The 25,776-nt window shown below is 46.5% G+C and overlaps 1 protein-coding gene and 1 long non-coding RNA gene across 3 annotated transcripts in view; both read right to left on the bottom strand.

Annotated features, from left to right (window-relative positions):
• The window catches only part of PRPSAP1 (phosphoribosyl pyrophosphate synthetase associated protein 1), a 31,983-nt gene that overhangs the window by 3,475 nt on the left and 2,732 nt on the right, over positions 1-25,776 (bottom strand). For both annotated transcript variants that reach the window (XM_064522552.1, XM_026103899.2), the window contains 8 exons: positions 16,372-16,424; positions 14,364-14,430; positions 9,224-9,396; positions 8,679-8,794; positions 7,526-7,581; positions 6,833-6,978; positions 1,459-1,529; positions 658-804 (listed from right to left, as the gene is read on the bottom strand). In XM_064522552.1, coding sequence (XP_064378622.1) covers positions 658-804; positions 1,459-1,529; positions 6,833-6,978; positions 7,526-7,581; positions 8,679-8,794; positions 9,224-9,396; positions 14,364-14,430; positions 16,372-16,424 — 829 coding nt within the window. The remainder of the gene's footprint in view (positions 1-657; positions 805-1,458; positions 1,530-6,832; positions 6,979-7,525; positions 7,582-8,678; positions 8,795-9,223; positions 9,397-14,363; positions 14,431-16,371; positions 16,425-25,776) is intronic.
• Positions 21,887-24,008, bottom strand: LOC135330233 (uncharacterized). The gene is made up of 3 exons (XR_010392110.1): positions 23,645-24,008; positions 23,144-23,357; positions 21,887-22,799 (listed from the first exon to the last, which is right to left on the bottom strand). It is a non-coding gene; the product is annotated as an uncharacterized LOC135330233 (long non-coding RNA).

Below are 25,776 nucleotides of genomic sequence, written 5' to 3'. Positions count from 1 at the left end.
GAAGGAAAAGAGCATTAGCTGTGTTGCTGACATTTTCATCCTCATTTAACAGCTACCCAAGATTAATTCCACAGATGATGCGTATTTGGTGTTTCGCAGTTCAGGGTGAGGGTGAGAAATCCTTGCATGTTAGAAGAAAGATTAAATACAAAGGGTCTCCCCAGTGGCTCTCAACATGTCCAAGGGACTGACCTAACCAACACCCTGTAAGAGCTACCTCCACGTGGGCCGATGGGTCCATTTAGATCACAGGATCTGAGGTGTTTGTTAGTAACGTTTGTTACTAAGGACAAGGTTTGGAATCTTATTCTAATAATGGACCCAAGAGTCCGTCATCGGATGGGGGAGAGGGACAGGTAGAAGGTCTGTTTTGTGAGAAAGCAGTCACAAGCGCTCAGCTGTGGTAAGGGAAGCATCCAGGCAGGGATGACTAATATCTGTGTACAGAGGAGCAGATCCACTCCGAACAAGTATTAAACACACCCTGGTTTTATGAAGAACCAGATAACTGAAAGTACTGGATGAAACCAGTCGTTTCAGAAAGATGAGCTACAAGGAGAGCAGGGGAGAACCTCTGTCCAGTGAGAACAGCTAGTGCCTTAAACCAACCCAGCCACCAGAGCCACCTTTCCTCCTCACTCCAAAAAGCAGACGCACCTCATCGATGGAGGATTCCTCTATTAGACGGGGGGCATCTGCAGACAGGAGCCCATGAGTAGCCATCACAAATATCTTATAGGCTCCTCGCTCTTTCAGGATTTCTGCAGCAGCTACAAAGCTCTCCACATCATCAATGATGTCATCCTGAGAAGAGACAGAAATAGCATCAGAACTAGAAATAAACCATGCCTGTGGGGCAGGAGTGGCTCTGCAAGGTATTGCAGCTGTGGCCACGCACGCAACAGAAAAAAAATACTCTGGCTACCTCAGCTGCTGTTGACATGCAAGAAGCAGCCACACGCACATGCTAAGTCTGTGAATGCCTTTTCACTTATTTACAGACCTTCCCCTAGTGCACAACACAAAGATAGTGTGCCCTGGAAACAACTTAGCCCCAGCACACACACACAAACAGAGCTTATCTTCAGCGAGGCATTTTTCTTCTTGGCGATAATAGCTGCATGTTGATTGCTTACACTGCAGCATGCCAGAGTATGAGAACCTCAGCAAGATTTTCACACTTCGGGGTATTTCTTTGCATTTCCTGGATTTGTCAAATATTTGTGGATTCAAGGGGGCAAGGAGATTTTGGGATTTACAGGGACAAAGCGTGAAGAGTTTTCAACAGGAAGTTGAAATATTCAGCCCAAGTCACCAGCAGAAGTGGAAAAAACAGAGGCGACAATCACCTTCCCATCCCAAACCAGCAGTCCTACCTACCCTTTGGAATAAAGCAATTACAAAGAAAGATGCTGGGAGAAAGCCACCCCCACCCACTCCTCTCCATCACACTCATACCACAATGATGGCAATTCTTCCTCCAACATCTCCAACCACAGTTATTGGCGGTTTCTCCTTGGCCATCATCACTAAAGAAAAAAAGAAAAAGCAGGTCAGTTAGGCTTCACTCAAACTGGCACAACTCCACTGTACAAGAGGCCAGCCCTCTCCTAACTGCGCCTTGTAGTGATGCACAGATAAAGATGCGTGCACCGCTTTATCCTCAGATGAACCCAAGCGGTTAAATCCTATTATAACCATCATTTTCCTTCTTAAATGAGTAGTACTGTAGCTTAAAAATGAAGCTCTCAGTTTCTTCAGTACTGACCCCAGAGGCAGCAAGCAGACCCAATACCTAAGAGTCCCCTATGCAAGGACTGCTGCTACGCAGCAACTAGTCTAAGTGACATGTCAGTGGCTCTTTCCCCCTGCGGTTGTGCTCCAAAACAGGACTTGAAGAAGGGATGTCCCGTGATTGGGAACAATAAATAGGCTTCTCCCTGCAACACCTCTCAAAGGGTCTATGCTTTACAAGATGCAGTTTTTCATCCGTTGGCCTCAGGACATCACGTGAGCGATTTGAGACTTGGCTACAGCTTTCTTGCTATGTCTTGTATCGCGAAAGACGCAAGGACCTTTCAGAGCACGTAAAGCCCTTAGTAATGCCTGCACAGACAAGTAACACTTCAGGGAGATTGCAAAGTTTGCTGGGATCTTTTGAATTGCATTAATCAAGGAGCAGGACAAAATCCAGTTCAAACTCAGTGCTACACGCTCAACACGACTAGCAATTAGAAGCAGAAGTACACGCTGGTGAACTGCGCTAGCTGATGCACAGTAGAGAGATCTAACAGGAATCCCACTGCCTCATGACTATTTTTGCACTGACATGGGTCATGCAAAAACTACATGTGCAACAAGCTTTATTTGTACTATGGGAAATCAGCAGTATAAAAAAAAGGAGACAAACTAGGATGCACTGCAAGCGTTCAGGTGTGACAGCGTTCAGACCCCCGCCAAACGGCAATCAGTCTGCGACACCGGACGGGGACCTGCTGCCAGTAAGCCAAGCCTCACACGTGCCAGAGCACGCTAGCTTATAAAGGGAACAGGGTACAAAAACTCCCAGCGTGGCAAGGCTATAGCGGGGGATATATGCATTTCATTAGGTGATAATCTGGGCTGAACCAACCACTGAAGCCAAGGGAAACATCTAACTTTTTGTAACGCTTAGCCAGCACACCTGCATCCCGACTTTTATGCTGTCTACAGTGTCCTGCTGGGGCACTTTGTACCTCTCCTCCTCCTCCTCCTCAGTCCAGGGCCTGCTGGGGTTCTGGGCACAAACGCTTCTCAAATGCTGACAAATTTTGGCCACGCTAGGTAGCAAGATTTTCTTCCTTTAAGATAACCTATTTCCATATAATACATAAGCAGCATGAAATTACATGCCATTGCCCAACAAAAAGCATGTCTGGACGTTGATTCCAGCCCTCCTGGGTAATAAAGTCCTGCATGAAACTCCCCACCCTGCGCAGCAGGCTGATCCGGTACTATTCCCACAGCTCCTCAGGGGCCGGGAATGCCTCTAGTCCAAGCCCAGCTGGGTCGGCGAGTCACCCTGAGGGATACGATGAGAGCAGTTACAAGGACCACAGCTCCGAAGATTCATGTACGGTGCTGTTCTTTGTATTCAAGACGCCCCACCGACTGCTTTTCCCTAAGCCTACCAAAGTTTTATTAAAAGCATTCAACAGTTCTGTTTTGTTGCTGTTGAAATTCAGCACTTGAATTTTCACTTCGTGGATATCTTTATATTCCATAAAGGACACAGACACATTCCTTGCTATGCTCATAGGCTAACACACCAGCTACCAACATTGCAGTGCTTTGCATCTTTTGTCTGCTTTTAAACGCTGTATTTCAAGGTTGCTTTATCTTTAAAGTATGGTAGGCAACACGTCGACCTACCCGGATCCTAAAGAGATGTTCTCCCTTTTTCTTGTTCAATTTTCTCTGTAAAGAAAAGAAAAAAAAAACTGCAAGCCAAAAATCTACCCAAAACCACATCAAAAGGCAAGAGAACTTTGATCGCTCCAACGTGATGGGAGCTTATGCAAGCGTTACTGAGGCCGGTTCCTCTTTCTTCAGAATCTTTGCTCATACTGATACGCACAAGTCAGAACTGCAGAATAAGGTGGCTTGAAAAATGACTCAAAATAATAAAACAACATTTTCCTCCCAGACATAAACCCTCTATTTATATGTAGACAAGAGGGCAACAGAAGTAAGCTGCAGCTGAATTTCTGCCCGGCAGGACCCCTTGGATTATGTAAGAGTTCAGGTCGAAAGAGTTGCCTATTTTTTGGAGAGTCGGAAAAGATGCTCATGATATTTGTAGCTTAAAAAAAGAAAAGAAAAAAGAAACAAACAAAAAAGAATAACCACTGTTTTTATAAAACAAGCATATCACAGAACACTGTGGGAAAAAAAACCCACCCTAAACAGCAAAACCACCCTAAACCACACTTTCACTCTGATGCAAGTAATACACACCCAGGTATCATGCATTAAAGGTTAGAAGATCATTGGCATGAAGAAACAGCATTCCCAAGTGCTTCAACCTGTTGCATCAATTAAGTGGTCAAAATGGGTTAAGGAATGCTTAAACAAGAGCTGACAGTAACCACTGCGTGCATTAAAATTATAATCACCACGTAAAATAATGCTGCATTTACAACAGAGCCTCTGCGCAACAGAACACTCAAGGGCTAATTTTTACGCAAAGCAGTAGATCCAGAAGCACAGATCATGTCTGTAAGCCCCAGCCTGAACACAGCGAGATGAGGGCAGGGAAGCAGAAAGAGACCTAAGGTCATTCCAGTTTTTCACTCAGCTCCCTCCCTTTATGGCAGTTGCTGTGCTCTGAGTTTAGAGGAGACCATTACCTGTCTGCACAAAGTGCCGAGTTTCAAAGCTGCTGAAGGGATTTAGCGGATGGGGCTCCACGCATGCACTTGTTAGGGTGCAGCCCAAAGGCAGCTGCAAGCTTGGAGACACAAAACAGCACAAGGAAAGAAAATAACCCGCGAGTGAAACCTGCCTCAAAGGCTCCAATTTCTGATTTTTGAGTGATGGGAGGCGTTGCTGCCTTTTCAGCACAGCACTTTAAGAGCAGCAATCAGAAGCACCTTTGGCATTTTTCTACCCCAGATCAGAGTGTCACCCAGGCCACGCTATCAGGACACATTGTTTAACACTCATTAATTAAGGACACATGATCCCTGCTAGAATAAGGAGAAAAGGTGCATGCCAGGACCCAGGAGCCCAGTCAATCCACTAGGAAGCCCCTGAAGAACTGCATAAACCAGAAGTCACCACTGCAGGGCTCTGGTCCTGCTCCCAGGCACGTCCTCCACCTCCCTTCCGACTGTAACCCCACCACCGGGCACCCCAAAACCGCTGCTCCTCAGCCGGGGAGGATGCTCCGCACCGATCCCTACACAGCCCGCGAGTAAGGAAGCGTACAGCTCGGGGTTGACAGCGCGTCAGATCATTGAATCAGACAGAAAAGGAGGAATAACGGAGAGGATAAGTACAGGCATTCACAGCACTGCCATCCTTAAGCCTAGTGGTATTTTTACCTCTGTCTGGTGGAGAGCACATCCATGACTGTGTGCAATACAACCCCGACTCTCTAGGAGTTTGCAGACTGCTTTTAAACAGGTATTGCTTTGGTATTCTGTAGCTCCAGTAACAGAGTCCAGCACTGACTCAAAACAAGCTACCTGCTAAGGTTAAAAGGCTGGAGAGAAAAGCACGCTTCTACAGAGGGTTTTGGACAAGCTCACCCCGTAATCCACCCCACATCCCCTCCTTGATAGACAGCTACCAAGCAACAGTTTGATTATTTCACATTTGAGCCTTAGGCATGCAAAAATGCAAGGTCAAATGTCGAGTTTCTGCAGGAGATAAATAAAGCGGTGAAACCCAGCGAATTAATTCGTGTCTGGATAGCTGAGGACTGAAAACATTTTTCCACTGAAATCATAACTAAATTGGAAAGGGCAAACTCCTGCATGAGCTTCCATTTATGGGGCTCTCCAGCAGCACAAGCTCCCACAATTGAGCTTCCTTGAAGGGACATGCCTGGAAACAAAGACACAGTCGCATCCATGCCCTACTACCAGGTAAGTCTCAGCCAGTGATATTTTGGAGGACAGAAATTCTCCTCAGACTGAAGTGAGAAGAAAAAGGACAAGAATAACCAGGCAAATTCCTGTTTTGTTGACAGTGCATAAAGAAAACCCCTTGCGAGAAGGAGGGCAATAACAGCAAGCCCCAAACTTCATTGCCAAACCTCACCTGTCCCCCAAGGCCCACGAGGAATTTAACCAGCTGCGTAAGCACTGTTTAAATGATTTCATTATAGCAAGCAATGATTTCGATAATGCAAAATGGCTGCAATCTTACTTGCCTTCCCCACAACTTGTCCTCAAGCTGGTTGGATATTCTCCCCAAACTTCGAAATACAAGAGAAGCTGCTTATAGGTAGCCCTAGCCACAGCCAGCATAATTAAGTTTAGCTGTACGATGGATAGCTCCTTATCACGTGCAGCAGCATGCTATGTTTCCCACAGTCAGGTCTCAGCCACGCTCACTGCACCCACAACCCATTTTCATCCTACCATCATTTACCCAGAAAACTAAAGTTTTCCCAAGGCAGGGTTGGATTTTGACTGTACTGTTGTTGTTTGACTGCTGCTGTTGCAAGAATACAAGCGATTCTAAGAGGGTGGCATTTCCCAGAATACAGGTTTCCTCTGTTTTTCTTTGCTCTGTGCTCCCAAATCAGCAGTTTATCTACCGATGGCAAGAGCACAGAAGTGCAGCAGTGATCCCAGAGACGCTATTCACACTAGCCACACAAACCTCAAAATCTTCTCAAAGTAGACAGTGGAACATTACCACCTAGCTCCCAAGATGAAGACGACTTCAAATAGTAACAGTGACTGCAGACCAAGCAGAAAACCAATGCCAGCTCTCCCCTCCAAGCTGCGGACAGCATCCTGTCTCAGTATTTGTTCCCTTGCTAGTTACACTTTTACATTTTCTGTTTCATTAGCTCAATGAGTTTCGCTACTGAGCACTTTAAAAGCACCACCTCTAGCAGCAGTTTGCCAGAGTCCAATGCTGCTGAGCAGGCACAGCAAGGGGAACATCACTCCTCATACCTTCCCCCACAACTCGCTAACATCAGCTTTGCTCAAGAGAAAAACTGCACTGGTCCGACTGCTATCAGGTTGCTTATACCTATACAGCTAAACCAATGGCAAATTCCCATCAAACTTCTCCTTATAGCCCAAAGATAAGCAGAGAAACTTAATCTTACATGGCAGCTCCAGACCAGGATGCACAGTTGCATTTTTGACCATCGGGGGGGAGTGACGACCATCATCCATGTCCTGCTCTGTGCACTGAGCCTCTCCATGTATCACTGCTAGTCCCAGCCGCAATCTCTCAGCATAAGACTGAGCCCTGCAGGACAACCACAGTATGTCAGGAAGATGTTGGGCTGAAGCAACCTTACAGTCTGGTGGAGCAGTCCCCCCCAAATCCAACGGGGCAACCAAAGACTGCATCTCTGTGGCTGTACAGTGGTTCCTCCTTGAGTAAGAAGTTCACCAAAAAGGACTTTTTATTCCTCCCAATATCCCAATGCTCACTCTACCCCTTGGCTCCATTACAGAGGTCTCCTGGTGTTCCTCCATGTGCTAAATGGTTTCTGACACAGTCAGGTACTACTCAAACTCATGCAACAAGTCTGACCCTCATGCTCAGGTGAACCACCCAGACCTGCAGCAGCAGCAGGAGACTCCAGAGTTTACTCCCACAGGGCTGAGACTGTGAAATTCAGCCACCCACCTGCAAGACTGGGGATGCCATCCCACTTTTCAGCCACAAAGGACTTATGGACCTGATTCCTGATCCATCTGGGACCCTCCACATTTTTGCTGGCATACACCCCATCAACCCAGACCTTTTCCAAGTTATAGTCAACGAGCTAATAAAAGAATCTATTTACCTTTTTGCTGCATCAGGAGATTTGGCTACAATAACGGCATTTCTGTAATCTGGAATCTGGATTCAATAAAAAAGTTATTGAAGTAATGAGCTTCTTGCTAGTAAGTGATACATGGCTGAAGAATTGCACCTCCACTCCCCTCCCCACCCCCAAATCTTAATTCTCTGGTAGGAAATTGGCAGGCAATAGCACTCCTGTGCTGAACCAGCATTTGTAGATTCTGCCCCAAATGCCAATACAAATAAGTTTAATACTGACAATACTGCCTACAATGCAATCGTTTCATAGGTCCTACTTTGCACATGATTGCAGTTTCGTGCCTCCTTTCACTACTGGCATCCACATGCTATGGCCTGGCATACGATGCTAAAAGTAGCTGTTTCTGAGATTCAGGCACTGGATGTACTGTAGGAAAGGAAGGGAAAGGTTTAGTGAATGACCCTGAAGGCCAAAGACTCCTAGTATCAACCCTGGACTCCTGCAGCAATGCAGAGCCCCCAGAGCCCACACAGAGCAGGCATTAGCCTTATGCTCAAGAAGATCGAAGGTGGGAAAGTTCATTCTATTTAATCTGCCCTACGTGGATGGGCTGCAGTTAGTTCTGCCAGTATGGGAAGGTACTAGTCCAGGGGCATATTCCTCAGGATATAAATCATAATCATTTGGACCTGGAAAATAAAGCCTCTGCTCCCCCAACCCTTCTGTGCTCCGCGCTCTTAAGCGCAGCCCAAGACAAAGTCTCTGTCGATTATTCACATCAGTCAGACACCCACCACAGAACGAAAAGTGAGGGGAGACACTTTAACAGGACTTAAAAGGTGACTAGAGGCAGAAGCATAAATAGCATCTCAAATGGCACTAACACTACAGAGAACAATGAATTACAGTTGAGGGCTCAAGCTCATTTCCTGCTTATGAGCAAGAATTCAACTTCTGCCCAAGTATACCATCATACAATCTACTTTAATACGACATTTTCCCAGTTCCTTGAGAAACATACAATAGATGCTCTGGAAGAAGGAATTCATCGACTGAGCAATTGATCTAGCCTGACAATGCAGTTTCTGCTTAAGCACAGGTCCAAAACCGCTATCGTATTACGTCAGGCACACGTTAGGACAAACCGATATATACAGAACTAGAGTAACCTCACTTCTTCCTGTATATATTGAAGAAGGAAAGGGGAGGCTCTCAGGTTGTCTACTGGAAAGCTGAAGAAGCCTTGGATTTCCTTTTGATGAAGGTCCATAGTGATAATGTGTGTTAAACCTAAGCAAAAAAAGAGATAACAATTCATTAAGTAGCCCATCAGATGCCTGGAGTTCCTTGAACATCTCAGTTTTCCAGACTATTTTATCTATTAGCCAGACTACTATACCACATATTAGCCACAAGTATAGAGAGGTAAAGTAAAAAGTATCAAAGACATAAGAAAAAACAGACATGCAATAAGAGTTGCACACTAGACCAACAGCATATTTCAACATGACACTTCTATACCACTTCATCAGGTGAGAGTTACAAAGAAATAAAAATTAGCTGCAGAAAATTAGTTCCCCCAAAGTCGCTCAGGTGCTTGGCAGTATGTCTCCAGATCTAACAGGAGAAGAACCAAAGGAGAGTCACCTTCTGGGATGCATGGCAGCGGATGCCTTACAGAAACCCAGCTTGCCATCCTGCTCCCTGTATGATCCTCACCTGCCTTGGCTAGCATTGAAGCCAGCAGCTTGCAAACAATAGAGCCCCTCTTCCTCATCTTGCTCTGTTTGCTGTAGGGGAAGTAAGGGATGACCCCAATGATGTTCCTGGCACAGGAGGTCTTCAGTGCATAAGCCATTATCAGCAGCTCCATTACAGCAGTATTCACATCTCTAGAAGATTGGAAAACCATTTCAAATATGAGTAGGAGTCTTTCAGTGTGATGCCTTTTCAAACTATACCCATTCACCACGTATGTGTGTGCACATATTATACATATAATACACCTATAGTATACGTATATTATACATATATATACATGCACACACACACACCATATCTACCATTCTCACCAAATTTCCAGGCAAAAGAGCAAATATATTAGCAAAAGCTACTGCAAAACCTGGATTGTAATCCTGCAGCTCCTTCCATTATGCCACAACACATTACAATTTATTATATGCACAGGACGTGACCCCAGCACTCAAGAGCTGTGGATCAAAATTTGATGGTGTATCCTAACATGAGGATTATGACGATTTCCCTCCCTCACCACAAAAAAAAGCATTTTTTGTTATGTTGGAACAAGTATCACTTCATACAGTATATTTTAAGATAAAATAATCTTTTAAGGAAGAAGCATCAAACATGCAACCAACACAACTTCATCCACATTAGATTTACTGGGATATTTTTATTTTTAGCAACTTAAGGCAAATTACTTTTCCTGGTTTAAAAAATACTGTATTTTGGAGCCGTACAAATATATGCACATCATTTTGGTGGAAGTCAGCATCTCCATGCTACCTACTTTATCCAGAGATGGATGGAACAACAACACACTAAACCCCAAACTACTTTTCTTGGAAGGGAGGGAAGGGGGGGGGGGGGAAAAGCAATACAGGCAGAACACATATACAGATCACAGCAAAAAATACGTGTAATAAACTCCATCTTCAGTTGGTTTACACTACGATGACCGGTGTGCCTCACTAGAAGTGTATTAATCTGCATTTGTATTTATTTTGGGAAGAGAAAAAAAGGCCAAACTTTTAGTTCCTTAAAACCAACATCAAGGGAGGCCTGAATTCCACATGTAAGCCGCACTATCAACAGGCCGGCTCGAGACCGTTTTGAACCTTAAGGATGTGCAGAAGGACGTGCAGCGTTCCCAGAAGGAAGACGTCCTTGCTTGGGTTATTTCAGCAAAGACAGTCTCAAATGACACCTCCGTTCCCCGGACAGGTACACAGGAGGGGACTTTACACTGAGGATGGTGCAGCAGCACAGTCACAAGGTGACAGAGCAGAACAGGCCATCTTCTCGCGTGGCAGTGGAGAACACCACACCGAGCAGCTAAAGCTCTGCAGAGCTTCTGGGCGTCACTCCGGGACCCGCGTTCCTCCTGGCCACCCGGGCTGCCTTCCCCCAGAGCGCAGAGATAGCCTTTCCCAAGCCTTTTGGTGTAACACGTGACAAACTCCAACCGTTTCCATTTCTCCACCGCTCCCCCTTCCTTCGGAAATCAACCTCCGCTTGTGTCTCTCCGTTTGCGAACGCTCCAAGCCTCTTTATTCGCCGGCTGGCTCCATCGGCCCCGGCGCACAATGCCGTTTACACACAAGAAAGCTTTGTTAGCGCTGAAGCACCCGGCCAAGAATTACATAAAACATAACCCCCTGCCACGTAGGACAACAAGCGAACAAAGACCCGTTTCTTCCCCTTGGTGTTTGAGCTGTGCCAGCGTGGCTGGGAGAAGAGAAAAAGATGCTAGTAGCAGTATTGTATAAAAACAAAGCAGCCAATTTTAAACCCATTTAAAGGTCATCCGAGAAATCCAATATTTTATGTCATTGCTTCTCAAATTGCTTAAAAGAAAGACTGAGGCTGCTGTGGGATTCTGGGAGCCCCATCCCCGCGCACCAGAGCAACGGAGAGGCTGCACGAGGAGGAGTCCCTCTCACGGCATTCAAACAGGACCCCACGCCGGGCACAGAAAAACCCCCGAAAACCAGCTGGCACAGATGCTAAACGGAGCTGGACGCATCTGTCCCTGCAGCAGCGCCCAGGACGCTCGCCAGGGCTGCGCGAGGGCAGGTCGGCTGGAGCTGAGCAGAGCTGGACCCTCCTGGATGCTGTGCGCGGAGCCAGCTGGCACGCTGACCTGATCCTCGGGCCTCTGCAGGGGGCACTGACCCAAATCCAGGGCCAGGCTCGGAGCCGGGACTAATTGGGGAAAATAATGTCCGTGGCAGAACCCCGGCCACGGCATCTCCTCAGATGAACACCCAGGAGAGCATTCGTCTCCTTACTGCTCGCTCCTCCTCCTTTCCTGCAGCAGTGCTCACAAGCTGCTTCTGGAGGGCCGGAGTCAAGACTGCACGCGGGCACTGCCAGCTCATCACCACGACATTTAGGCCAGCTCAGCTATCCCCCATCCCCTGTTTACCACCCTTCTCCAGCAGAATAGGGCCCTCCCTCATTGCTCCCTACCTTTGCCTAAGCTATCCCTGGAGATCCGTATCCTCACGGCTGAGCAACTGGCTCAGTAAAGCCACTGCACAACAGCTGCCCACCAGTCTAGCACTAAAAGTCTTTTCTTTAACCTCTAGTGTCTCACTTAAACCATCAAGTCCTTCATTTTCTACAATAACTATGTTAATACCAAGTTGTGTGTTTAACACATGCAGGAACATAAAAATGGTTGTGTTCAGCCTGACCCTGCATCCTGCGCTTTTGACGGTGACCAAAAGGCCACCCAGCGAAGAGCAAAGAGTGAGGATACAGCGATGCCTCTCTCAAACACTCTCCCAGCATCCTGCGGTTTGCAGCTCGGGGACCTCCTGAGACTGCCATGCTCTTTTTGTACTTAACAGTCCTTGATCTGTTCCCCCTGCCAAGGATTTGCCTAATGGCTTTTTGATCCTACATAAACTCTTAGCAAAGTTAGCGCCCTGTTGCAAGGGGCTCCCGAGGTCAAAGATGCTTGGGAAGAAGCACCTCGTTTCCTGTGTTTTGAACCGGACACCTGCTAGCTTTGTGTAACATATCCCTGTTCTCACAGACCATTACCTCCATGACCATTTCCAGGATACTCATGATTCTGAAGACCTCTAGCATAATATCCCCTAGCCTCTCTTGCCCAGTCTAAATAATACAAAACTATTCACTTTTCCTCATACAAACGCTATTCTATACACCAGCAGTCCAGGATGATACTTGCCATTGTAACTGTCTTAGTTTTGCTATGTACCCTTTGGACTTCGAGCTTGTAGCATGTATTCAGGTCTTTCTGCTCCCTCCCTGTGCATTTAAGACGCAGACTGTGGATTTGCACTGCAGCGTAACAAGGTTGTTTCATTCTCTATTCCTTTCCTAATAAGTCTCAATATTCTGCTTGCTTTTTGAACTGCTACCGAGTGCAGAAATTGTATTTTCAGAAGACCCTGGCTTGACAAGCATAATCCAACACCATTCCTCTTTTTCCTCTCCTGCAAGGTCCTTGAAACCCAATGCAAAAAAAGGAGATGTCCTTGAACCTGCCTTTTCTAAGCAATGCAGCAAGGCACAGCTGCAGCTTAAGAATAAAGGATTATTTGTTTGCACAAGAGTGGCTGCTCATTTGGAGGGCCTTGAACCCTTAAACATTTTTGCTAAAGGATTCGTTTTGTGGCCTGCAACATTTGGTTCAGTTTGTGGAAAACCATGGGAATCAAAAAGTTGAGAGCAGGGGAAGTTTTCCCCTTTCAAAACTATTGCTTGTCCCTAATATACCAAGTTAGCTCTCTCTGAAATATCTTAGCTGTCATGTGCTTACACCACTCCCACTTGCAAGTTTTTCCAGAGAACTCTCTCACAAGGGACACCAGAACGGCACCATTCACCTGAAACACAATCCTGCATTAATGGGTTTTCATCTTGCAGAGATTGACTAGCCTCCTGTGGGAAGTGACACTTGGAGCATCTCCCTGGAGACAGATGATTTCCAGGAAAACGTTTCAGCCTTCAAGAGGAACTCTAGAAGTGAGCAAGCTGCTCTTGCAGCCTATTGATTTCTTTATCAATAGGCCAAGCATTACAAAGAGCAACTGAACTTGAATTCTCATTGGGCTGTATTTCTTAGGCAAGCTAGGAAAATTTCTGTTTTCAGTATATTTTCCTACCCGCTTGGGCTCTGATACCTATTAATTAGTTCTTGTGACCTCCACAATTTGGGCAGAATTTGCTAACTGGGAAAAGGCTATAATGGCATAAAGACCTTTGTTTAGCTAATTGAGCAAACTGCACCCCATCAATCCCTCATCTTTGAGAGCTGAATCTTCCCTACTTGCAGCTGCTGATTTTGCAGTACTATTTGTATATAGGCTTCCCCTGCACTTCCCACTAACTTGTACGGACCACTTGGCCAAAACTCAAGAAAAATCACCCCATGCTCCAAACTCAGCTCTCCAACTCTAACACAATCCCTCTAAGCTCTTCCTCAGCCAGCGACAAGCAAAGCTCCCAGGGGTTAGCAGGTGGTTTTCAAGCCCTCTGGCTACTTGCAGCACTTCTTTTCCCTCCTATTCCAAGGCTAGAACAGCTGAAACTAAAAACAAACAGGCACACATAAGAAAAGGCACCATGTTATTATGAATTATAAGAGTATGGGAAGGAAGCTAAGGGCTTCCTCATGAGTTCAGTTTCACATCACTACAGTCGAGGGGAGAGTAATCCAACCTGTAATGAAAGCAATAGCTGCTGGCTCTGCTGCTCCATAATTAGAAAGCAGAGGAAATTACACATCCTGAGATGGAAGTGCCAATCAAAAAATCACCAAGCAACTGAACCTGCAAGGACACCAACACACAGACCAGGGACGTTTCACTTAAAGCCATCGGTCATACTTTTTCTTGCCTGAAGTGACACACTCAAGCTATCTGATGGGTAGCTTCTCAGCTTGCTGTGGTACAAGCAATCCTCTGGGAATTTTAACAGCTCAACACTACACCGTATCTTAAAAGCAAGTCAAAGCAATGACAACTATGGAAAGAGACAAACTATCATGCTGGCTAACAGCAAACAAACCTAATGGAACAACCTGCTGAACCAGAAATGCAAAGCATATCACAGCTATAAAATTAAGCCACAGGTCACTCACCTGGGGATCGTCTGTATAATGAAGATATCCTGTCCCCGGACAGATTCTTTTATTTCAACTCTTGTTTCTGAATAGGATAGAAAACAGTCAGTTTTACTCCCAAATGTCAGATTTAAACTGATAACACATCATATTTTAGCAGCAACTTTGCCCACCAGTCAGAGAAGACTGCAAGACTTGTCCTTGACCCTACGTGTGCACACACCCAGTACACATCAAACGAGACATGCAGATTTTCCAAAAGGCAGGTCCTGTGAAGCAAGGAGCTGGCATCACATATCAGTGAGTTACTTGTATTTACAATGCAGAATGGGGCTGAATAGCTGTTATCTTACATGCAGAAGACAATTACTTCATTTTCAATAAGGGTACGTCCATGCCATAAGTCTTTTTTATTTCTCCGAGCTGGGTGCTGAAAGCTGTTGATACCACATCCACTAGTGAACAATGAACCACCTGAAGCAGAACAGCCTCTAGCACTCACCGAGAAGGGACACTGGCTCCTTTGTACCTTACCACGCAGTTGGCTCTGTACATGTCAGACGGCCCAATACAGTATCAGCAGCACAGAGTTCAAAGGGGGAACTCTGCCACTTGCCACCACGGCCAAGACATTTTGTCACTCACGTGGGCTGGAAACCTAAGTCTCCAATGAACATGCTTCATACTGCCTCTTACTCAGACCCGAAAGCCAGGAGCAGCTCTGCAATGCCAAGGTTTCCTGGGCTGCCTTTCTAGCCACTCATTTCCCATGCAGTCATGTATGATGGGCAGGGATAAGTGAAAGGAGAAAAAGATCTACTAGGCTACAGAAGTCAAAGTCCAATTGCCTGGGCATTCGCAATAACCTCAAGGGACTCTGCTGAAAGGAGGCTGATTTGCTGTGCAGTGATGAAGAATGACTTCAGACCTTGAAGCAAGCGACCTGATTTAAAACTAACCCCAAAGGGCACAAAGCTAGCACGAATGCAGCAGCCAATCCAATCATAGCCATACGCTCCCATGGCAGCTTACACAGAGCACGGCCCATTCTGACTTTAATAGTAACGGCATTATCAAAAATCCTCACGACGAGCCTAGCACTGTAATGAGAGCTCCCCATAGCCCATGCATGCCCAACAGGAGGAAGGAAAAAGCCATGTGCACAGCCTGGAGTCTTGCTGCTGATATATAAAGCACTCAATATCTCACGGTTGATGTACTTATGGATTGTCTATTCTTCCTGCATTGAGGAGGTGAGGCCAACTCAGGACTCTTGTCTGGTCAGCAAGGCACTTTTGGTGGCAACAGGATCTCAGCTGAAGAATGACCGTTCCAGCATATCCCCCTCCACTGTCAAAAGCCTCCTGTTTCCACCACTTACTCTAACCGGCATCAGTTGCCTCTGCTTCTAGACTCTTTTGCAAATATGGTAATAGAGATCTTGAAATGGTAAATGACATTTAGTGTTTTAGTCCTGCATGGACATCTGAAAACAGGCACTTGCTACGTTTAAAGAGATGAAAGGAGGTTCATTTCGCCAATACATCCTTGAATTTGCGCTCTTTAAAGCAATAAGACAGGTGCCTTGCTAGGTACGCTGTACAATTGCCTGTGGTGAGGGGAGGTCTGGGAGAAGGGGATAATTTCCAGTTTGCAGGGCAAACATTGAGAAAGCAGGCTGTTACTTTTAAACCTGGAAGGTGTTTCTCTAAGCACACCAGCATGTAAGATTTTGTAGCAGCTACCATTCAAAGCAGGAGTCTTTGTTTTAGATTAGTGTCAGCTGAGAGGCATGCAAACGAGATAACAGGGGAAAATGAGGAACACATTTACTTGGTTTGTCCAAGGTCAGATGCAGAAGTTTAGCACTGCCAGAAGCAGAAGCAACATCACAGCTGAAGGCAAAAAAATCCTCCTTTGTTTCTGTTAGCTCATCACACATATTAGACAGGTTCGGCCAATGGAGCTACCCGGTATTTATACAATTACCTCAGACAGGCCTGCAAGTAGTAAAGATTCATCTTACCTCCATTGGTTTCCTGGTACACCACAGATTTTCCCAACTCAGCACCAAGACGCCTGGAGAAAACAAAGGAAGTTAAAAATTGAAGTGAGCAGTTCACGACCCAAAGTAGAGACTGCACCAGTTCTTATAGACTGGCAAAATACAAGAACTGCCTAATGGAGCCGCTGACCTCCAAGTCCCCTCCTTTCACAATAACCCCTTTCTCTCCGCGGTCCCTTCGGACACTTTGGCTGGACGGAGAGCAGCTGTTTGCTCGCGTGCCCTCTGGCCAGTCACTACATTCAGGCTTCCTGCTCGGCTACCTGGTCACACACAACATGTAACTGCCGAGTCCTGCTTGCTTTTTCATCTCTAAGAAGTATTAACCTGTATTCATCCCCTGTAACCAACCACCAGTCCCAGGAACCAGGACAAACCCTGCAAAACTTGGAGGATTAAGTCATCCCAAAGGCTCTTTCTTCTCCCTATCTGGCTGAGACCAGCAAGGGAACCCACAGTTTATTAGACAGGCAGCACAGTCAAGCCCATCAAGCCTGACTTTCTTAGGAAAAGAGGCTTAAAACATTCAAGTTATAACAGGCAAACAAAACCAGTTTGGAAGTCAAAGGCATTTGGATACAATCTCTAATGCCCAACCTCTAAGCCCTTCCAAACAAACAAGTAGGTCACACGAATCATCAAGCATCCCTTCACAAATGCTACCATCACTCCCCGGCTACATTATTTGTTGATGTTAAGGTTATATGGTGTGGCAGGTTGCTGAAGCGCTCCTCGGGCTTGCTGCTCTGCAGCAGATTAACGACATACTAAGAATAGTCAGTGCTTTTATGATTTATCAGAGGCCACATCTCTGGAGTTACGGCAAAGGACATCCTTCCTAGCCAAGATTACGCTCTAAGCAGCAAGGGGACCAGAATCCAGCGGATACGTTTCGGCGCAGGCTGTGCACGCTCGCCCCGCGACGGAGCCAGCGCCGCGGATCCAGGGGGCCCCTTGGCTCACGCTTTGCTGCGGTCAAAGTCAAGGCTATATAACTGCACCTCAGGCAGATCTGATCAATGGCAACTGAGCCACTTTTTAACTCCCCTCTCCCCTTTTTCAAACCTTCCTCCCGAGATAACTCAGCTGATTGAAGAGAGTTTAACTGCAAGTTTCCTGATTTTTCACATCACTCCCTCCTCTTCCCAAATGTCAAGCCGAGAACACTCATCCCAAAGACTGCAGCCCCCCTTCCCCTTTATTGTATTTTTTAGTTCTTCATTATGTAATAAAGATTCATTTTGAAAAGCATTTTCAAAGGCTCCACATGGCAGACTATTCCCGCAGGTGACATTTCTGTATTTAACTGTTCTGACAAGTAATCCATTATTAAGTATTCAGAGGCAGGCGTGCTTTAACCCGCAGCCTCGGCGGAGAGACACTGCATCAGTGAGACACGGGGGACAAGCGCGGTGCTGCAGCCCAGCTGGCCGGAGCACGGGGCAAGTCCCTCCCTGCCTTTGGGGGTCTTTTCAGTGAACGTGCCTACGCGCCGATTTATTCTGCATGTCCACTACGGCAGCCATTTCTTGTCTGCACACATGCTACATTTATTTGGACATACACAGAAATCTTGTGAATCAGGACTAACCCTAAATAAAGACTGTTTTGGGGAGAAGGGAATTACGCTTGTGTTTGTATCATGTGTCTGCTCAGAATCATCTTTGGAAAGAGCAGTGATCTTAAACCTAGGGGAAGTGTCACAGCCAACGTCATCCCAAATTACCTTATCCTTACACTGCTGAAAAGAACTGCATTTCTCCTGTCCCTAGTGCAAACGTACCTGCCAGAGCGTTACAGAAAACGGGCATGCATTTGGGGCCCCTTCACAAGCAGCAATAAAATCTTCTCGCCGAAGATATTAATATATGCAACACAAATACGTAACTGTTTTAAGGTCAACTTTACCCTCAAAATCTCCTGGTTGAAAACCTCATAGTGCGGGAACAGGAGTGGCATGCAGATTTATCTTGACGTGTTTACGCGGTGTAAAAACACACTGCCACTGGTAGGTCAGACACAGCCCACAGGCACTTTCAAAGGGGACCAGGGACGAGGGCTTGGCTCCTCTTCTGCAAAGAGTGGCTTTGATTTTGAACTGTCCCCTGCGCCAGGCCCTCTCGGGAGTCCTCCTTGTTGTGTCCTTTGAAGGAGAACATGCAGTAACAAAAGTTGCTGTGCTGTAGGTGCAGGCAGGCAGATGCAGCACCAATATTTGTTCAGGCTTTGCTACCCCACACACTCAGCATCCCAGGGCAACAGCTGCTGCAGCTCAGAGTGCTGTACAGGTAGGTCACCCCATTCAGCAAGTGGAGAAACTGAGGTAAAAACAGGTTAAACATCCCATCCTGGTATTCCTGCAAGATATCCCTCTGCAGGGGGACCAGGAGGGGAACTGAGCTCCGAGCTGCAGGCTGGGCCCCATCCCATGGGCCTGTTTTCTGATCATCAGGGCAGAAAGACAAAGTACAGGTCCTTTTCCTAACTTCTTCTGCAAGACACAGAAGTCTGTGGCAGGCTTTTCCCCACAGTCTGCCTCTTTCTGTAGTCAGTATCTCCCCATCTCCTGAGCCACAAACTCAGCCTCATACCCAAACTGTCACAAAGATTTGCTTTTTCAGGAGCAACGAACAAGTCAATGAGCAAGACAGCTCGACACTGGCATGCTGCTGGTCAGACACTAACTTCTGGACTCAGCCATCTAGGAGCTGGACCAGAAAGCGTGCCTAGAATAATTGTGACAACGAATACTCTAACGCAATGATATACTTGCTTAACTGCTACGAAGCACTTCTTTGGCGCACACACCTTCTCTCAGCACTGCCCTGATGGTGCGTTTGGGAAAGCACATCGTGCCACAGCTGGAGCTACTCCAGCAACTCCCCACAGCTTGTAAGCAAACTTCTGAACCGAGAATCATACGTGTGTTGTCTGCATGCCCAGATCGTGCCAGTCGAACTGCAGGCCCCTTGTTTTCACCAGGCTTCCTCAGCATTAACCAGCATTATTCTGCTTGGCAGATCTCTGTTGCAATAGCTGATGTTTCCCTGCTAGCTGTCACGCATCGTTCTGCTGAACGGTTCAACAGTCACTTAGCCAAGGTTATCACCCAAGAACAAGCCATGGGGCAGCAGAGGGGCTGCAGAGGGGCAGGCTATGCTACGGCTTGCACAGAGCAGTAACCAGCCCAGCTTGGCCGCTAACTGCAGCATCACCCAGATGCTGTGCAGCCCAGCAAGCCACCCAAACTCTTAGTTCAGCATCTCTGTCCTGCTAAGTGAAAACGAGCAACTGCAACACGAGAGCATCCGTGGTGCCACCACTCCAAAAAAGAGCAGGCAGCTGGTCAAGGAAAGCCAGGCTCTGTGAACCCCAAGGACCAACTCGCAGGCTGCGGCACAGTAAAGGCGAGTTCTCCAGAGGAGACCTGTCAAGTGCTCACTTCCATCCTGCCACTCGGTGGGATCACGCTGTCTTTCTGATGACGGAGCCAGGCACTTGCACTCACTGATGCCTGGCCTAATTCCTGCCAAGGCATCCAACTCAAAAGCTTGAGAACCACACACACACAGAATGAAAACAGTGGGGGAAAAATGGTTAACGACTCAAACGTGTTCTTCCACGACTGCACGGCAAGTCTTGCGAGCTCACTTTGGAGGAACACGCATTTTGGCTTCACCACAGGCAACACGTTCTGACCCCACCACTTGAAAAAAAACTCCCTGTGAATGAGAGCGTACAGCTGCCCTTGGCCAGTCCTGGACCTCAGGGCAGGGAAGTGGCTAAGGCAGGAGGGAAAGCTCGAGGACCAGTCCAGCTGGACACATCTCAGCAAAACACCCCTTGGAAGGTGGCACATTCAGCGCTAAGTGGTGGAAAACAAACATAGCGGAGGTTTGAGATGCCTTGTGAGCATGTGACTGGCAAGGTCCCAGCTCTGCACAAGAAGAAACAAGAGCCCGATACACTGCTGTTCAGACAGCGTGGCAGCAGCATAGTTTCTGTGCTACTGGAAGAAGAAGTCGGAAAGGCAAGTTTGCTCCCTGACGGAACCTGGATACAGATAAGAGCAGAAGACACAGTAAGAAGCTGACGACTTAAAGAAATGAGTGGATCATAGATTGCTCCAGTCAGGCAATAAATCCCACATCTGCACCAACTGTTGACTGCGAGTAAACAAGAGAGGCAGCAATGGGAAGGATATGAGATAAAACTCCCCGCGTATGTCATACATCAACCCTGCCAGCAACGCTTTACAATCTTCCAAGCAGTAAGCATGGCAGATAGAGCAACGGGCAGCTCCACCAAAGCACACTCAATCAGTTTAGGTATGTTTACCCAAGGGGCACACCTTCCCCCAAAGCCATATGCGTAAGCCAAGACTTCAGCCGTTGAGGGATTCCGATAAAACCTTGATTTAGTCACGGCTGTTAAAGAAGGGGGACTGTTTGTACAGCTCCTGTTGTAAAGTCCTGAATTCCACAGGATTTGTGTCAAAAGGGAGATTCACATAGAAGTCAAGGGCAGAACAGAGCCTTAGCCATGAAACAGGCTCTGGGCAACCGTTTGTAACCAAGTACAGAGATAAATTCCTGCTTCCCATTGCCTCTCCCTTGCCTCCCTCCATTCACAGCTCTTTTTTCCTCTAAATTGTCCCCTTGCAAAAGCTCCCAGTTGCTCACTGCTTTAGGCATAGAGGAATTAAATTGATAGCAAAGACTATGTTTACATTTGGCTTCAGGACTAAGAGCATAACAATATGAACAAGAGCTGTATGAATTACTGGATCAAGCTGTCGCAGACATGGGTAGATCTACACTAGGAAAAAAAAAAAGCTGCTAGTACAGGTAATCGAGACCACGAACCCCAGCAGAGAGATATAGCTTGTTCTGGCAAAAAGGATCCTTTAAGTATTACAGCTAAATCATGTCTCCAAGCAAAGTAAGCCTCATTCACAAAAGTCCTATTATGTGGGGCATTATTTGGCTACAGCGGGGCTTCTGCTGATACAGACACGTTTAAGACCGGAGAATGGTGAGGCTGATTTTACAGTATTTACAAAATCCCACTTGTTGACCAGCCCCATGTGGACATCAGAGCACAAGTTCACATCTGGAAGCTCCTTTCTCCAAGCAAAGGAGGAGACAGAAACTCAGTTTGGGGTTGTTTTTGTTTTTAAAGGCAAGTCTCCAGAGCTGGGATCTGTTCCAAGAGCCCTGCACGTACTGTCCCGTCAAGCCCAGCGCAGAGGGCTGGGCGCAGCAGGGACCGAGGGCACGATTACTCTACATGGCTCCCAGCTTTTCAAGCGTTTTTTAACACCGTCTCAGTGCCTGGTTTCACTCTGTAAGTGCTCACTGCCGCTGAAAAGAAAAGCCCTGCTCCCCCCTCTCCTCTGCCAGCCATCCTTGCCCAAGTTTGGTCACCGACCAGACTCCTCTGGGGCTAATAAGAGAGAAACTCTGAGTATGGCTTTACAAAACTGCTCTGAGAGCAATGACTAGCAAAAATTTATATTGATCTGGAGCATCCCTCCCTGTAAATATCGCCCAGGAGAAATGATCTAGCTTGCTGCAGTCCTAGTGCATGCCAGGAGGACAATCCGTGTCGTATGCACAGCTTAATATAAGATCTGTCTTAAATTCACTGCCTAAATGCGAACAGCCCAGAAGTCACCTGTAGTTTAATGAGCAAGGAAGAGAGAGACTGCAGTATTTTAGGAAATGCGGCTAGGTTATATTAGACCTTACTGAAAAATGTTCCTCTGAAGACTGTCAAAAAACCACTATACTACACTCCTGAGACAAAGGACAGTCAGTTAAAAGAGAATTTATGTTTAGCTGAATCAAAATTCAAGAGGCAAACCCAACCTGCAGTATTTCACACCATTAAAGCACGTCCCAGTGCCACTGGGAAGCACTCTGTCTCTCAGCCTGTGCTGCCTTTCCCTCTCCTACTCTGACAAACACCTCAAAAACGTTCGTAAAATCATCTCTGAACAAAACTTACAGCCAGATCACGGTGCAAAAACTCAATTTGAACAGAGAATGCTGTATCCAGATGAAGCCCTTGACTATGATATGATTTTATTTTGGCATTAACTTCTCCATTACACTTTCACTAGTCTCGGCTTTGCAAATAGCCTCGTCTCCCCACACCTACGGACTTGCTGGACCGCTGCGGGCTCTAGACGGTGCTGGCGCTGACACAACAGCATCTGCTCTGTGCTTGGCCTCGGCCAGCAGAGGGCAAAGGAAGCTCCAGCCCGAGTCTGCACTGCTCTTCCCACGCTCAAGCAAGCCTTTAAATAAAGACCACAGCCAGCTGGTCCAGCTAGCACAGTGGCAGCTGTACAGTACATTTCCTAATCTCTTAATTCAAGAGCAGATCTGGAAAGGAAAAGGAAACAGAGAAGGCTTTAGGCATACGAGGCAAGCTGGTCACATACTGCTATAATCTTTTAGCCCCCCTTTGCCTCACTCCCTCTCCCCAGCATGACTGGATACTTGAAGACCATCCTTGCTTCTCATCCGCGCCTTCCCTCCAGAGCCACCCAGCACTTGCATCATTTGTTCCAGTCATTACCAAAGCTACGCAGCCGAATCACTGGCAAGCACTGCACAGATTTTCCTCTACTCTTCCCAGTCCGCTGCTCATGAAGGAACTTACCCCAAATCCGATATCAGCCAGCATAAAGGCTACCATGCAAAACAAGTTTGCTCAGTCATGTTACCTGCTCCATCTAAGTTGCACAGAGAAACTCGCAGCATACTTCAAACTCCAGCTGCTCCACGTTCTCCAGTGCCTCTACTCCAGCACTGAGCACCTTCCGTGTCTTTCTCCAACCATACTATTTTGTAGCTGGTTGTTCATTTCCTTTTGCCAAAAAACTTGATGCAGTTTTACCCTGTAGTATCTGTTTCGCTCCTGCCACAGTGCTTCATGTTCTGTGATGGAAATAAGTTGTGGCTATTTGCTGTCCTTCCAGAGCACCACCCTCGAGCTCCTTCCCAAACACCGAACAGGATTTGCAGACAGGAGAGAACAGTAACACCAGGTTCCTGTGATCCCACCCCCCGTAACATCCTCTCCTGTGCTCTGTCGCTTGCCAAGATGCCTAACAAGGATGTCTGACATTGCTTTTCCTGCATCCCGTCAGAAACGCTCCTTTCTTAAGCTAGAGAAAGTTGCTATGAGTCCTCCTAAAATACTGTCTTCCAAAAGCAGAGCTCACCTTCAGCTCAGTCACAGAAAGCATTGCCCCAGTTTTACAGCATTGTTTACGGGGCTCTACACGATCGAAGATCAGAATAGGAATCTCCATCTTTTCCTTATTACTCCACATCGTTTAGGCTCACAGCATTCCTTTCATCTTAAGATCACTGTCATTTTCCATGCTGCAGAACAAATGAATGTTTAGGATGTTCACACTCACGCTTTGCGGTGAGTTTAGGATAACATCGCATTCCAGACAAGGCAGACCTGCAGGAGCACTGGGGAGGTGTTAGCACACTTCAGTCAACAACCCTCTCCAGCCAAAACCACGGGCAGCGAGTGGAAGGCAACATTTGTACCCTCTGTGCCAAATGCTGTGTTCAGAGGGAAATCGAAATGCATCTGTCCGACTCTGGAGATTAGAAAGACTTGCTAGACCTCCTCCCTCCCACTACCAGCGCACAGGGCCCAGTAGGGATCACCACTGGTCACAGAAATTATCTTTCTCCCTTGCAAAAGCAGCTTGTAATCAGGTGCCAAGTGTCCTAATTACAGTGGAGTTTTTCTTTCCATCTGGGAAAGACTTAAAAAAAAAAATCCCACTTAATTTACAAGATACAAGTGAACATAGGGTTTTAACTATTTTTCAGTGTTCCTGAATCTAAGCATCTTTATTATTTAGGAGTTTCAACATATTTGGTTCTCAAAAATCAGCACAATCTCTTCTCCCTGGCAGAAGCTAACATAAACACAAGCTCTAAAAATTCAAAAGGAAAGTTATATCAACCATGTAGTCATTCATCCTGTGACCAGAGAAGTATGCAAAATAGGAAATTGTAAAGATCGGAAGTGTGCCAGAATGCCACGCTCAGAGGCTGAATCAAAAGCAAATCTGGAAGTTCTGCATTAAATGAGGCAAGGAGATTGACATAAAGCAGACATCTGAAAGCTGTTCAAATTGCTCCCCTGCAGCATCGAGGTTTTTGTTTGTTTGTTTTTTTAGAAAAGGGATAAAGCAGGAGGACTCAAGTATTGATTTTAACTCAAGAAGGGGATCTTCAGAGCGTTCTTTTTACCCAGATGGTTATGTACTGAATATCCCAAACAGATCCAAGGGGTATTTCTAGGGCTTGCTTACCTTTCTTATAACGGTTGCAGCATACAGACCCTGTGCTCTCCCCACTCTGTGTCATACCCCTTTGCACCAGTGTCACTAAAACAAGCCACCTTCAACTCCTGACTTCCTCTTAACCCAGCACATCAGCATCACAGCCAGTTCCACTGGCATCATACCTACAGGCAAACAGCAACGGAGCCTGCACGGAGGCAGCGTCTCAAAGGGCCCTACTCCTAATATTGCGTGTTGTTTTAAAGTTCTTTTACTACTTATGCTAAAGGTCATAAAAAAACTTTAAAAAAAACGCACAATATTAGATGACAGACTCACCCTTATAAGACTGCTCCGACTCTATTTTAAGGCACAACTGACCTCCCCAGCAAAGTACGTGCTGGGATGTGACACGGTGGGAAAGCCAGCAGTCACGCATCTTTTGCAACCTGAAAAAACAAGGGATGTATTATAAACCTGTTGAAACAGCCCCTGAGCTCTGAGGGGAAGTCAGTACAAAACCACACTACAAGAAGAGGCTGAAGATGCCACCAGGTTTTCAGGACTTTTTACTTTGGAGAAATGTGTATTATTAACAGTTCCAGATTTTGCACCCTGCTTCCACAAAAACACTCGACACTTTTCCATTTCTAAGTGCTCGCTATTCCCATTTTACACATGGGGAAGCTATGCGTATTTAAGCTTCACTTTAAGCAGTAGCTATAAATCACACTACTGCGCTAATATGACCTCTCAAGTACCCAACTTCTTTACTGATGATATAGCCAAGGCAAAAAGACTCTTTTACAAGTTTATTTTGTGAGGGACAGCCAGGACATCGCTCTCACAATTCGGCTGTCATTTCTCCTCGGAGCATCACTGAACACCCTGGACCAGGTTGTAGCCCTTTATCACATCTGGGGATACCTGTGCTCTCACAGGCAGAGAAGAAATTCCAAACATTTTTAAAACCTCACACCCATCACCCCTCAACGGAGAAAAGCGAACATAAACAGAGCACGTTACACAGCCAGCTGCAGGCC

Source organism: Dromaius novaehollandiae, chromosome 18 (genome assembly GCF_036370855.1).
Source record: "Dromaius novaehollandiae isolate bDroNov1 chromosome 18, bDroNov1.hap1, whole genome shotgun sequence".
NCBI lineage: Eukaryota > Metazoa > Chordata > Aves > Casuariiformes > Dromaiidae > Dromaius > Dromaius novaehollandiae.
This window is presented reverse-complemented; position numbering and strand designations above follow the sequence as displayed.